At 44.4% G+C, this 12,893-nt stretch overlaps 1 protein-coding gene across 4 annotated transcripts; it reads right to left on the reverse strand.

Moving 5' to 3' along the window:
• Window positions 1-7,534: 7,534 nt before the first annotated feature.
• LOC147879638 (uncharacterized) lies at window positions 7,535-11,889 on the reverse strand. 4 transcript variants are annotated; one of them, XM_087371925.1, is made up of 3 exons: window positions 11,658-11,889; window positions 9,199-11,541; window positions 7,535-8,818 (listed from the first exon to the last, which is right to left on the reverse strand). In XM_087371925.1, exons 2-3 carry the CDS (start codon window positions 11,449-11,451, stop codon window positions 8,369-8,371), a joined length of 2,703 nt encoding a protein of 900 aa, XP_087228051.1. In that variant the 5' UTR covers window positions 11,452-11,541; window positions 11,658-11,889; the 3' UTR covers window positions 7,535-8,368. The 4 variants fall into 4 exon arrangements, with proteins under 4 accessions (XP_087228051.1, XP_087228052.1, XP_087228053.1 ...); XM_087371926.1 differs by having other exon boundaries at window positions 9,199-11,546; XM_087371927.1 differs by having other exon boundaries at window positions 9,199-9,584; window positions 9,711-11,889.
• Window positions 11,890-12,893: the final 1,004 nt, after the last annotated feature.

A 12,893-nucleotide genomic window follows, 5' to 3' on the forward strand; every position in this document is an offset into this window, starting at 1 on the left:
CAAAATTTCCCTTGTGGAAAGGGTAATACAAAATTGCTCAAATGAACCAAGCGATAGAAGCATATACATGTCGAAGATATACTACATTGTTTGTTACAAAATTACCCTTTCAAAAAGGGTGATACAAAATCGCTCAAACGAACCGATATACAAAAGCATATATATGGCGAAGTATATGCAAACTACTACTACTACTCATCTGAATCATCGTCGTTGTCCTCGTCCTCATCTTGCTAGCTTGATCCTTAGCCCTCGTGAGCTACATTTGCTCCCTGACCCTCGTGAGGCTGCGCCTGATCCCTGGCCCTCATCGAAGCTATGTAAGCCTAATCCCTCATCATCACTGCTCACCTCCAATGATGGGACACTCGAGCTTTGATTCTAAGAGTGAAACCATATTAATTGGAAATTAGATTGGAACTTAAAGAATAAAACAGTTTAAAAAGTGAGATTACAAGTAGGAGTAGACTTATACCGTGCGAGCAGCCACCTCAGCTCGATCGACCGTCGTTCCCAATGCCTCCTGCTCAATAAACCACGGCTTTGTTCTCACCTGAAATGCATGTCTTGTCTCTACATCTATAGGAAGGTGACCCATCGCAGCTTACTGTGGGCCCAATTTATGAGAGTTAGATAAAGTGCATGCAATATGTAGTAAAACAAATAGAACAATACATTAAATGAGAAGAAGTAGACTTACCATGGTTGCCTTGAATGCCAACCGTCTGCCTCCACCAAAGTGCAAAGTACCTACGGAGTCCAGCTGTCTCCTCGCAGCCCTCCTTTAACCCTCAAACATTTCGGGATGGTCCCTGTTCTGCTTCTTGAAAAACTTCCAATCAGCTTTGTCTACCCAGCTGGGTGCCCCTTTGTGATGGAAGTACGCAAGGTTGACCTATGATGCTTCAAGACCAAACCCATGTGCTCTCGCATGTAATTCTCATTGAACTCCCAATTTGGGGGGTTAGGGTATTTTCTTTTCAATTCATCGATGATTGCCTGCTTCTTTTGGTCATCTTAGTACCACCAATCAGTAGCTATGCCGCTCCTGAAGTGGTGGCTCATCAAGTGCCTCATGGTGGCCATCATTGCTATGTTCTTTTTATCTTCTATTATCTCTCCAATAGCCGTGATTTGATAGGACAGGTCCTCGATTGGGTAAGGAGGACTTCAAAGTCAGAGCAAGTGGTGTCTGTGCGAGCGCTTCTTGAGCGAGGAGTAGCAATGAGAGTAGGAGAGGGCAACAGACCTGACTGGTACTGGGTCTCGGGACCAAGTGGAGACTTGTAGGGATGTGAGTGTGCTAACTCATCTACATCTCCCAAGTCAGCACAACACAAGCGACCCCTCCTACTCTTTCTTCCCTTATGATGGGCATGCCTAGGTGATGACCCCTCAGTCAAAGGGGTAGAGGGGATGGCTGGACAGTAGGTCCAGCCATCGGTGTAGGAGAGGGAATTACTGAGGTCCTCTGGGATAGGAGAGATAAGAATCTCGCTGCCTCCTCATCGCTCATCTGTGCAACAAACTCGTCGGGACTCCCGACAAAGCCATGGGCTGCTATAGCAAAGGAGTTTCCCGAGGGGTAGTCACAATGCCACGCCCGAGAGGAGTCGGGCTAGGGGTAGTCATAGGGGTAGGCCCCTGAGGTGTCACTTGAGTGGAATCAAAGTCCTTTGGATAATAGAGATAATGATGTCTCCTCCTACGAGGGTTTCTGTACTTGTCGGATGTGCGATGTGATCCCATTTCTAATTTGGGGGGATTGGACAAACGTAGACACAAACACGAAAACAAAAAACAAAAAACAAGAGCGGGTAAGAAGCTGAAAGCATAAGAAGCAAAAGAGAAAGAGAAGCATAAGAGAAAGAGAGGGGAAAAGAAGAGAAAGAAAAGGGAAAAAGAGATTGAAAGAGGGGAAAAGCACCAAATATGCATAAAAGAAAAAAGAGAGAAAGCATACGCACAAGAGAAAAAGAGAGAAAGCATATGCTTATGCATAAGCATATGAGCATATGCTTATGCATAAGCATATGAGCATATGCTCATGCATAAGCATAAGCATAAGCATAGGCATAGGCATAGGCATAGGCATATGCTTATGAAAAGAAGAGAAAAAGAGAGGGAAAAAGAAGACAGGGAAAGGAGAAGGAGAAGAAGACATATGGTCATGCATAAGCGTAGGTATAAGAGAAGGAAAAACATATGCTCATGAAAGAGGGAAAAAAGAAGAGGGGAAAAGAAGAGAAGGAAGAGGGGAAAACGAAGAGGGAAAAAGAAGAGAAGGAAGAGGGGAAAAGAGATTGAAAGAGGGGAAAAAGAAGAGGGGAAAAGAGCATAAGCATAAGAGAAGGAAGAGGGAAAAAGAGATTGAAAGAGAGAAAAAAGAAGAGAAGGAAAGGGAAACAGAGATTGAAAGAGGGGAAAAAAGAAAATGGGAAAAGAGATTAAAAGAGGGGAAAAAGAAGAAGGAAAGAGGAGAAAAAGAAGAAGAGGGAAAGAGCATAAGCATAGGCATATGCTTATGAAAAGAAGAGAAAAAGAGAGGGAAAAAGAAGACAAGAAAAGAAGAAGGAGAAGGAGACATATGCTCATGCATAAGCATAAGTATAAGAGAAGAAAAAACATATGCTTATGAAAGAGGGGAAAAAGAAGAGGGAAAAGAAGAGACGGAAGAGGGGAAAAAGAAGAGGGGAAAAGAAGAGAAGGAAGAGGGGAAAGGAGATTGAAAGAGGGGAAAAAGAAGAGAAGGAAAGGAGGGAAAAAGAGATTGAAAGAGGGAAAAAAAGAAGAGGGGAAAAGAGAAGGAAGAGGGGAAAAAGAAAAGGGGAAAAGAAGAGAAAGAAGAGAGGAAAAAGAAGAGGGGAAAAGAAGAGAAGGAAGAGGGAAAAAGAGATTGAAAGAGGGGAAGAAGAAGAGGGGAAAAGAGCATAAGCATAAGAGAAAGAAGAGGGGAAAATAGATTTAAAGAGGGAAAAAAGAAGAGAAGGAAAGGAGGGAAAAAGAGATTGAAAGAGAGGGGAAAATAGATTTAAAGAGGGAAAAAAGAAGAGAAGGAAAGGAGGGAAAAAGAGATTGAAAGAGGGGAAAAAAGAAGAGGGGAAAAGAGATTGAAAGAGGAAAAAAAGAAGAGGGAAAAAGAACAGAAGGAGGAGGGGGAAAAGAAGAGAGAAAAAGAGCATAAGAATAAGAGAAGAAAGAGGGAAAAAGAGCATAAGCATAAGAGAAAAAGAAAGAAAGCATATGCTTATGCTTATGCATGAGCATATGAGTATAAGAGAAAAAGAGAGAAAGCATAAGCTTGTGCTCATACATGAGCATATGAGCATATGCTCATGCATAAGCATAAGCATAGGCAAATACATATGCTTATGAAAAGAGGAGAAAAAGAGAGGAAAAAAGAGAGTGAAAAATAAGAGAAAGAAGAGAGAAATATTATGCTTATGCTTATGCATGAGCATATGAGAGAAAGAGGGGGAAAAAGAGAGAGGAAAAGAGGGGAAGAAGAGGGAATAAGAGAAGAGAGGGGACGAGAGGGTTCCTATGCGCATCACTGTAGCTAATGCATAAGGCGCTAGCTATAGGCCAATGCAAATAACAAAAATAACAAAAAGGAAAAAACAGGAAGTACTTTCCTACCTGGAAAAGTCCCGCTTGGTGTTTCATGGACTGGCCCTACAAAAGAGAGGAAACATACCATTTTTCAGATAACTAGTTAGAGGAAAGAGAAGCAACTTCTCAAAGGGATTGGATTGAGGAGACAAGTATAAGTCTACAAACAAGGAGAAAGAGGAGGAAGAAAAATACTAAAAAGAGAAGAGGTGAGTCTTCTTTCTTTCACCAAATCTCATTTTTTGTCCTGAACTTCTAAAAATCAAGCATGAAAATTAGCACATAGCCTTAGCAATACAAGGAGAAACATGCTTCAACACTCACAAAACAAAATCTCACAGAAAATGAACCTACATTGCTTAAAGAGACTCATCTTCTTGAAAAACTTCCTTTCACACAAGTAAAGAGGGAGAAGGGTGGAGAGGGAGCACAAGTGTTGGGAGAGAGGTTGGGTAGGGTGAAGAGTGGGGAATAGAGAGGAGGAAAGCGAGGTCATTGAATATAAGGTGGGAGGAGAGATTTTTACTTTTCCCGCAATAGAGATGTGAAAGAAAGCGTCGCGCGAGGTTTCGAGTTTAAGCGCCCAGCGTTGCTATATAGCGACATTGGTCAGTCGCTATATAGCGATGTTTATATCCAAAAAGTGTCGCTATATAGTGATGGAACAAGATAAAGCGTCGCTATATAGCGATGAAACAGAGCATAGCATCGTTATATAACGACAATTCAAGGCACTTATTATGAGAAGAGACAAAAGAAGCTCATGGGTGGCTATTTTTTGGATCTTAATAGATTTCCTTGCAGCTCATGTTGTGATTTTGAAAGTGTGCAAATGGAAGGGATGAGTGGAAGCTCGTCAGATGATGCGCCAATGCTCGGGAGCGTAGAGTGGCTTACAGAGAGGTTGTATTGTCATTGCACTCATTATAAGCGAGAAGTACGACATCAACATCATATTGTCATGCGCCACTTGTAGATATATGGGGAGGAGCTCGAACCAATAACTACCATTGGTGTTACATGTGGTGATAGATCATCGATAAGTCAATGCTATTTGAGTTCGATTAATATTGGATACCATTATGACACGAAACCTCGAGACAAGATTTTATATTTACACGAAATCTTGAGACAGGATGAGGAGGGTGGTGAGGGTGCGCATATACCTTCATACTTTGAGCAAGACTATAGTCTCTTGGATGTGTCAGATGATGACGAGGGTATGGTGGACATTATGGATTCTATTTTCAGGGGCACTACATTACATGTACACGTAATGTTAAAGTCTCAAGTCAATATGCAAGAGTTACAATCAACACAATGCTTTTATGACTCTCTTTCGCATGTGTGTCTTATACTAACACATTCATGCAGGTGCACCACACTTTATTGAAGAAGATGATCAAGTACTCTTAGGTGAATGTACGATGCTAGAGTACGATGATGATATAGGAGATCAACTCGGTATAGAGTTAGAGATAGACTTGTTTGGCACGTTAGACTTGGCTCAGGATGAAGCCGTTGATGTAAATACTCTTCAATGATTTTTTTCATCTCAAACTTGGAAATGAATATATGAGCTTCAAAGGCTTGATGTCATGCTCTTGTACTTTTATTCTCTCAAAGGATCAAACATGTATGAAAAGGAAAAAAAAATTATCATTGGGAAAAACTATCTTTTAAGGTCGGTATGAGAAAAAACACTCTCTGTAAAATATCACTATAGGAAACTGTCTCAGTGTTGCTATATATTGACCATTCACAAGTCTAATAAGTGTCGCTATATAGTGACCATTTAGAAGTCTAATAAAGGCCGCTATATAGCGACGTTTGTCTAAAGTCGCTATATAGCGACCCTTAACTAATCCCGCTTTGATTATCGATGATTAGCGTCCTGCGTGTACTAATCGTCAGTCCTTAAGCATCGGAATAGGACCCGTGTGTAGTAGTGACCCACCCTCGGACATAAAGAACCCCTCTCTCTCTCTCTGTTTGTGTGTGTGAATTTCACAAAAAAAAGTGTGTGTGTGTGTGTGTGTGTGTGTGTATTTCTCCTCTTTGCCGAGGTGCCAAATTGGAAATCCATGTCATAAAAAATGCCCATTAATTAAAACAAGAATGGCAAACAAATATGACAAGACGATCTATTTGAAATTGAAGGTTGACTATCTATACATGACCTAGAGTGTCCTGTAAAACCAAGGTTGATTGAGCCAAGCGAAGTAGCACCCACAGTGGAAGGGATCTTGAAACTTGAAATTTTATCCCTTGAAAATACCAAAATTTTACGATCCCGCCTTGAGACCCAACGAAGGGAGTCTTTAACCCATCGTAGAGGGATCATGCTACTCGTAAAATCAAAGGCAACACAACAACAAAGATAATCGTGCTTGGATCTTGAACCTTGATGCAAAGATTCTTGGAAATATTCCAAGTCTACCTGTTCAATGTATACTAGGAAATGAGAGAAATGGTTATGAATTTATATGCAAGAGTTACAATCAACACAATGCTTTTATGACTCTCTTTCACATGTATGTCTTATACTAACACATTCATGCAGGTGCACCACACTTTATTGAAGAAGATGATCAAGTACTCTTAGGTGAATGTACGATGCTAGAGTACGATGATGATATAGGAGATCAACTCGGTATAGAGTTAGAGATAGACTTGTTTGGCGCGGTAGACTTGGCTCAGGATGAAGCCGTTGATGTAAATACTCTTTATTGATTTTTTTCATCTCAAACTTGGAAATGAATATATGAGCTTCAAAGGCTTGATGTCATGCTCTTGTACTTTTATTCTCTCAAAGGATCAAACATGTATGAAAAGGAAAAAAAAATTATCATTGGGAAAAACTATCTTTTAAGGTCGGTATGAGAAAAAACACTCTCTGTAAAACATCACTATAGGAAACTGTCTCAGTGTCGCTATATAGTGACCATTCACAAGTCTAATAAGTGTCGCTATATAGTGACCATTTAGAAGTCTAATAAAGGCCGCTATATAGCGACGTTTGTCTAAAGTCGCTATATAGCGACCCTTAACTAATCCCGCTTTGATTATCGATGATTAGCGTCCTGCGTGTACTAATCGTCGGTCCTTAAGCGTCGGAATAGGACCCGTGTGTAGTAGTGACCCACCCTCGGACATAATGAACCCCTCTCTCTCTCTCTCTCTCTCTCTGTGTTTGTGTGTGTGAATTTCACAAAAAAAAGTGTGTGTGTGTGTGTGTGTGTGTTTCTCCTCTTTGCCTAGGTGCCAAATCGGAAATCCATGTCATAGAAAATGCCCATTAATTAAAACAAGAATGGCAAACAAATATGACAAGACGATCTATTTCAAATTGAAGGTTGACTATCTATACATGACCTAGAGTGTCCTGTAAAACCAAGCTTGATTGAGCCAAGCGAAGTAGCACCCACAGTGGAAGGGATCTTGAAACTTGAAATTTTATCCCTTGAAAGTACCAAAATTTTACGATCCCGCCTTGAGACCCAACGAAGGGAGTCTTTAACCCATCGTAGAGGGATCATCCTACTCGTAAAATCAAAGGCAACACAACAACAAAGATAATCGTGCTTGGATCTTGAACCTTGACGCAAAGATTCTTGGGAATATTCCAGGTCTACCTGTTCAATGTATACTAGGAAATGAGAGAAATGGTTGTGAATTTACGCCTGCCTATTTAGAATTAATTTATAGAATGTATGTATGCAAACGCATGAGAAAATGCTATACACACATGAGAATGGTCTCGAATTTCCGTCCTGTACCACATAAAAATGGTCACCAATTTCCACAGTATTTAATACAAAATATTTGTATGCAAGAGAGGGACAAATGGTTGTGATGCGGACCTGAAGCAATGAGATGCCGAGTTTAAGTTGTTACACGGCGACGAGAGTACCAACGAAGGTGTGGGAGTGCAACAGAGACGGACAAATGGTTGCAGACGTCAAGAGAAGCGGATTTGATGGTGGAGCTGAAGGGTGTGGAGCGTGACGCGCACGGCACCGAAGAGGGTGTACAGGAAATGCTGCAGATTTGGCTGTGGAGCTGAAGCTTCGATGAGGAAGTCCAGCGGTGCTCGAGGAATGTGGAAAGGAAATTACAGATTGTAATCGATAAACAATCCTTGGCGTGTGAGAAGTTGGTCCATCCTTGATTACCATTGATGTTTTGAGCAGTCCGTCTTAAAGAAGGTGCATGGGGGATGCAGAGACGGAGAAATGGTTCCGGGCGTTAAGAGAAGCAGATCTGGTGGGGAACTGAAGCTTGGCGACGGCGGAAATGAGGAGGTGCGCCGGGTGTGGAGCGCGAAGCCGACGGCACGGAAGAAGGGGTAGGGAAAGCGGCAGAGACGGAGAAATGGGAAAGAGAGTGGTGAAGCTGGAGCTTGGCGATGCCGGCGGAGGTGCAGTAGGGAATGCTACAGAGCCAGAGAAATGGGTATGACGAAGAGAAGTGGTGCAGCTGAAACTTGGCGAAGGTGGAGACGAGGAGGTGATCCGTGGTGTGGAGCGTGACGCCGAGGGTTCCTACAGGGAGACGGAGAAATAGTAACGGACGTGGAGAGAGCAGATCTGATGGTGGAGCTTAAGCTGGGCGATGGCGGCGGACGGGAGATGAGGAGGTGAGCTCCATGGCGACGCAATGCAGCAAGCACGGAGAAATGGTCAACGAAAGCAGAATTCGTGGAGAAGCTGGAGCATGGCGATGGCGAATGCTGCAAAGACGGAGAAGCGGTGCGTCAAGCGAAGGAGATTTCGTGGTGGAGGTGGAGGGTGGCGATGGCGGAGTTGAGGAGGTGTTCCATGGGGAGTCTGTGGAGGGTAACGCCGATGGCGCCGGAGAAAGTGGCGTAGTTCTCTAAATCGGAGGCGGTGGCGGCGACGCCGTCCAGCAGCCGGGCGAAGGCAGGCGCCTGGAATTCCGCCAAAAAAGAGGCGGCGTCCGCCTTTACAAGCACCTCAATCAACTCCAAACAGTGGCGGCGCACCCGCGGTAAACTGGGCGACGGCGTCGGATGTCTCTCCAAAACGCCGCCTATTCCCTTTACTAGCTCCGCCCCGCTCGCTACTCCCGCCAGCCTCAGCTGCTCCGCTAACTCCCCCTCCTTTAGCCCTTGCACTATTCTCGCCGCTAGCCCCAGCGCCGCCTCCTGCCTCCGACCCTTCTCCTCCATCACCACCTTCATCACCTGCACACACACCACCTTACATTCCGTCATCGCCATTGCCACCTTCCTTTGCTTCACAACTTACAATTGCACGTAAAGAGAACATGCATTGACGGACGTACGTACGACGGTTCGACGTACGTGACGGGAGATGCGTTAACGACGTAAACACGAGACGCATTCGTGCGTAAACAGGGGACGCATCCTAACAGGATGCAGAGACGTTCGTAAACAGGAGATCCATCATCGACGACCCAAACCGCAGGTGCATCGACAACGTAAACAGGAGATACATCGACGTCCGTAAGCAGAAGATGCATCGACGCATAGAAGTACGTAAACAGCAGATGCATCGACGTACGACGTAAACTGCAGATGCATCGACGTAAGTTGCCGTTTACCTGTGCCGTGCATCTTGCCACCCTCGCCTTGCACCCTTCGTCGTCTGTGTTCGAGCACAAACTCCGTAGTATGCTCATCGCCAAACGCCCTCGCTTCTCGTCGCCTATCATCCCCACCAAAGCTTGCACCACATCTCTCGTCCCCTCGCAGGTCGCACATCCTTCCTTCTCTAGCTTCAATCCAAGCATCCTCGCGCAGTTTTTCCCATCCTGTAGCGCCAGTAGCGTTAACGCTTCCCCGGCTTTCACCGCTACCTTCATTTGCGTCTTGTTGCCGTCCTCCATCTCCTTCAGAAATACCGCTAACAGACTTCGCATGATCCCTCCCGTCCGACCGATCACCTCCCTCACGTCGTCGTCCATGGCCAAGCTCGACAAAGTTCCTGCTGCAAGTTCATGGAACCGTAGCACGTCGTGAGACCCCGCTTGCTTTAGGTTCAAAATGTTTCGTAGATTTGTGATTGAAAACAGCACTTTAGCAATATCCTGTCGCAGATTCTTCCCCGCCACACCCGGGCAACGGGCCAAGAGGTTTAAAAGCTCAAGAGACAGGAACAAAATCGTATCCTCAGTCGATTGCGCACTCCACAGCAGTGGGTTGTTTTCTACATTGATAAGGCTGATCATCGTAGCAAGTACCCCTCTGGTATTCCCAATCTTGGCACAATTCACATTATTTCCGGCTAAATTAATCAGAATTCTTAGCCCCAAGTCGTAAGTTGCCAAGTCTTTCTCTGCAATCTGTCCACCAATGACCCCCCGGACATATTCCTGAGCGAATGGTAATTCCGTTCCGTCGCTCTGCGAATCGTCGTGAGATAGCAAACTGAAGATGGCGTCGATAGAGCCAGGAATTGCTGCCACTCGAACGCTATTCCGATTATATCTCACAAGATTGCGTAAGAGACGCGCTGCTGCTTTTCTTATTTTCTGCTCCTCATAGTTCTTCCAAGTGATCATCTCCAAGAGCCGCTCAACGGTCCCTTGTCGGGTGCTGATTGCCTTCAAAGTGTCGTCACAAAAATCTGCTTGATCCGAAAACGTTAACAGGACGCACAACCCACCCATTTGTTCAGATGGGGTATCCGATTGCAACCACGATATCGTGTAATCCAGCAGATCCATCTTCAGACCCTCAAAGATACTCCCCGTCAAGCACTTAGAATACACATCGTAGAAGAAGCATCTTGTCGTATAGCGATCATCGCTTGGCAACTTGCACAAGTCATCGTTCACCTTGACCAAGATCTTTTTCAGAGAGATCTGATATTGCCAGTATGATCTCTCGAGAAGGAAAACTAGAGCTTCAAAAACTGTAAGAACGTAGAACACGATGAGAGCAGCAGCATGATTGCTTGCTGCATCTCCTTCACTTGGCGTTCGGAATTTACGGCTGCTAAGACGCAAAACGGAGAGAACAATGCTGAGCACTGCAGAAACCAGTTGCATGGAATACAGAAACCCACTCACATGTTTGGCCTGGAAAATCCAGCTCATGAACGGAACCAGCGGCACCCGTGACAGAGACCACGTTCTGAGCAGGGCACGGGCATTGGTTTGACTTAGAGGATGAGCTTCCAAACCTGGGGATTCCAATTGGTCCAGTGCGGATAAATGTTCCGGCCGCCTCGCACCTGTTGGGCTTACCAAGTTGGAGAGAGCCCTGCGCAGAGCACCACTGCTGTGATAAATGGCATCCGATCCTTTGAGGTACGCTCGGGAGATTGTGCTTGTTGTTACATCTTGATGCTGCCACTCCAATTCGTGACTCCGGCTGAAGATCCTCGCGCCCTCTATGACCAGTATAACCGTAACAAACCAGAAATCTATTGTCTTAAGTGTTGATGCATATCCACCGAGAATAACGACGGTGGCCCAGATAAATCCCAGAGTGCCCACCGTAGTAGCCAGCTTCTCCAAGACAGCCAACCTCATCGCGAACAAAATCAATTCTTTCTCTGGCGCATCCTTCCTCTCCTGATCTTTGCCTCTGTTTGTATTTACGCTTTGTACGGCGGGCGCCTGTTCTTTTATTTCTTTACCACCGGATGCAACCTCGCGATCGCTCGACGGTCCAATGCGCTGCCCGCCTGGTACGTTTAGGAAGAAAGGAGAAGAATGGTGGCTACTGCCGCCGTCGGTTCCCGGAGAAGCGTCGACGATATCTACAAGAATTCTATCTCCTTCTTTCTGCGGCTTCTTCAACTTTTTGGGGGTAGCGCTGTCGTTCTTGATTTGGTTGTTGAGTGCCATCCTTCTATAATTAGCTGTTTACCCTGAAGCAGGAAGCAGGCTCGACCGCGGAATTATGCCATAGATGATAGAAGTTCGCGAAAGAGGATTCTGTGCTAGACAGGGTACAACGAGATCATAGCAACACATGAGTTGTTGCCCAGCATCCAGGGCAGTGATGAGAACCTCCTAATGCTCACAGGACGAAAGAAGGGATCATCACTTACCTGCCGGACATCCAGATCAACGAACACGATATTGCAAAAGGAGATTATCTTTTGCGGCAACGTGCAGGAGACGGAAATCATCTAGAATCATGTGGCATAAGCAACAACCTGTTTCATAGTCGTTCACAGCTCGTGGGCCGCAGCCAACTGGATCTGTCGTGTGATTGCGTATTGTTCTTATCAGCCTGCCAAAGTGACTCGTCGATGACTGTTGGAAGGTCGTTCACCTTTTAAACCCTCATTGTTTCAACAATTTCAGCTTATAATTTGCGAATGTGAAAGTGGAAAGGTAGCTGTTTTACAGCGAAGAATTACGATTTTTCACCGTCTTTTATCAAGGATGTGTTACAATTTCTCTTTATTTATTTTCGTTGTCAAATGAAAAAGTAAAAAATTTTCATTTTGTAATGCAAAGCACACTTATATTACACATTTTTTAGCAAAATGAAAATGTGCGGAATAAATATTATATTAAAAGAAAAAGAAAAGAATACCATGCTAGCTATAGGAAAGCGTTTTTAGGTGAAAGTCTATCTTCTCATTGGAAAAAGGAGAGTACATATAGGCTAGATATTTTTTAGCAGAAAATCAAGGCTTCTCATTAGGAAAAGCAATTTCAATTGTAGTTGAAGGGTCACCCCACACTTGCTGCCCTTCCTATAATTGTTGTTGAAGCGTCAGCTCCTCCCACATGAACTAATTGTTGTTGAAGCGTCACCCCCTTTCACATGAACTGCAAGAATGATTGATCCATTCACGTGGTATATAGTCCCCACACAATAGATAAGGATGGGTACACAAAGTGGGTGGCCATCTCAACTTGACCCCAATCCACATATACAATACATGAGTATTTAATTGGTACACAAAGGCTTAGTGCACATGCTCAAAAGAATGCAAAGTTGTTCTAGATCGACGTTTGGTTCACATGCAAAAATACTCAAGGAGCTTCAAGCTTTTAATGGAGGAGTGCAAGCATTTAATGGAGGAGTGTAGGAGTCCTTTGCATATTTGCAAGGAGTTGTGTAGGGAGAGCTGTGCATCTTTGATTGGCTTGCCCATAGAGATCTAAAGCATTAAAGGCAGCTCAGTCGAGCACCAGTGCCACATGCCAGATTTTAATTGGCTTGGAGAAAATGGCACTCTGGAGCTCAGTTTTGCAACCTCCGGCAAAATGGAGGTGCCATTCTTGACACCAAAGCTGCTTCACTTTTGCCTAAAAAGTAGTGCCAACGT

Source organism: Dipteris shenzhenensis, chromosome 33, assembly GCF_047967505.1.
Source record: "Dipteris shenzhenensis isolate YYH24624 ecotype China chromosome 33, Dip_SZ_1.0, whole genome shotgun sequence".
In the NCBI taxonomy this organism is placed as follows: Eukaryota; Viridiplantae; Streptophyta; class Polypodiopsida; order Gleicheniales; family Dipteridaceae; genus Dipteris; species Dipteris shenzhenensis.

Bases quoted from the DNA above. Each gene is read 5' to 3' on its own strand.
- LOC147879638 (XM_087371925.1), bottom strand. From the start codon at position 11,451: ATGGCACTCAACAACCAAATCAAGAACGACAGCGCTACCCCCAAAAAG. The intron at 8,819-9,198 runs GTAAACGGCAAC...GTGTGTGTGCAG, and splicing joins TGGCAAGATGCACGGCACAG to GTGATGAAGGTGGTGATGGA.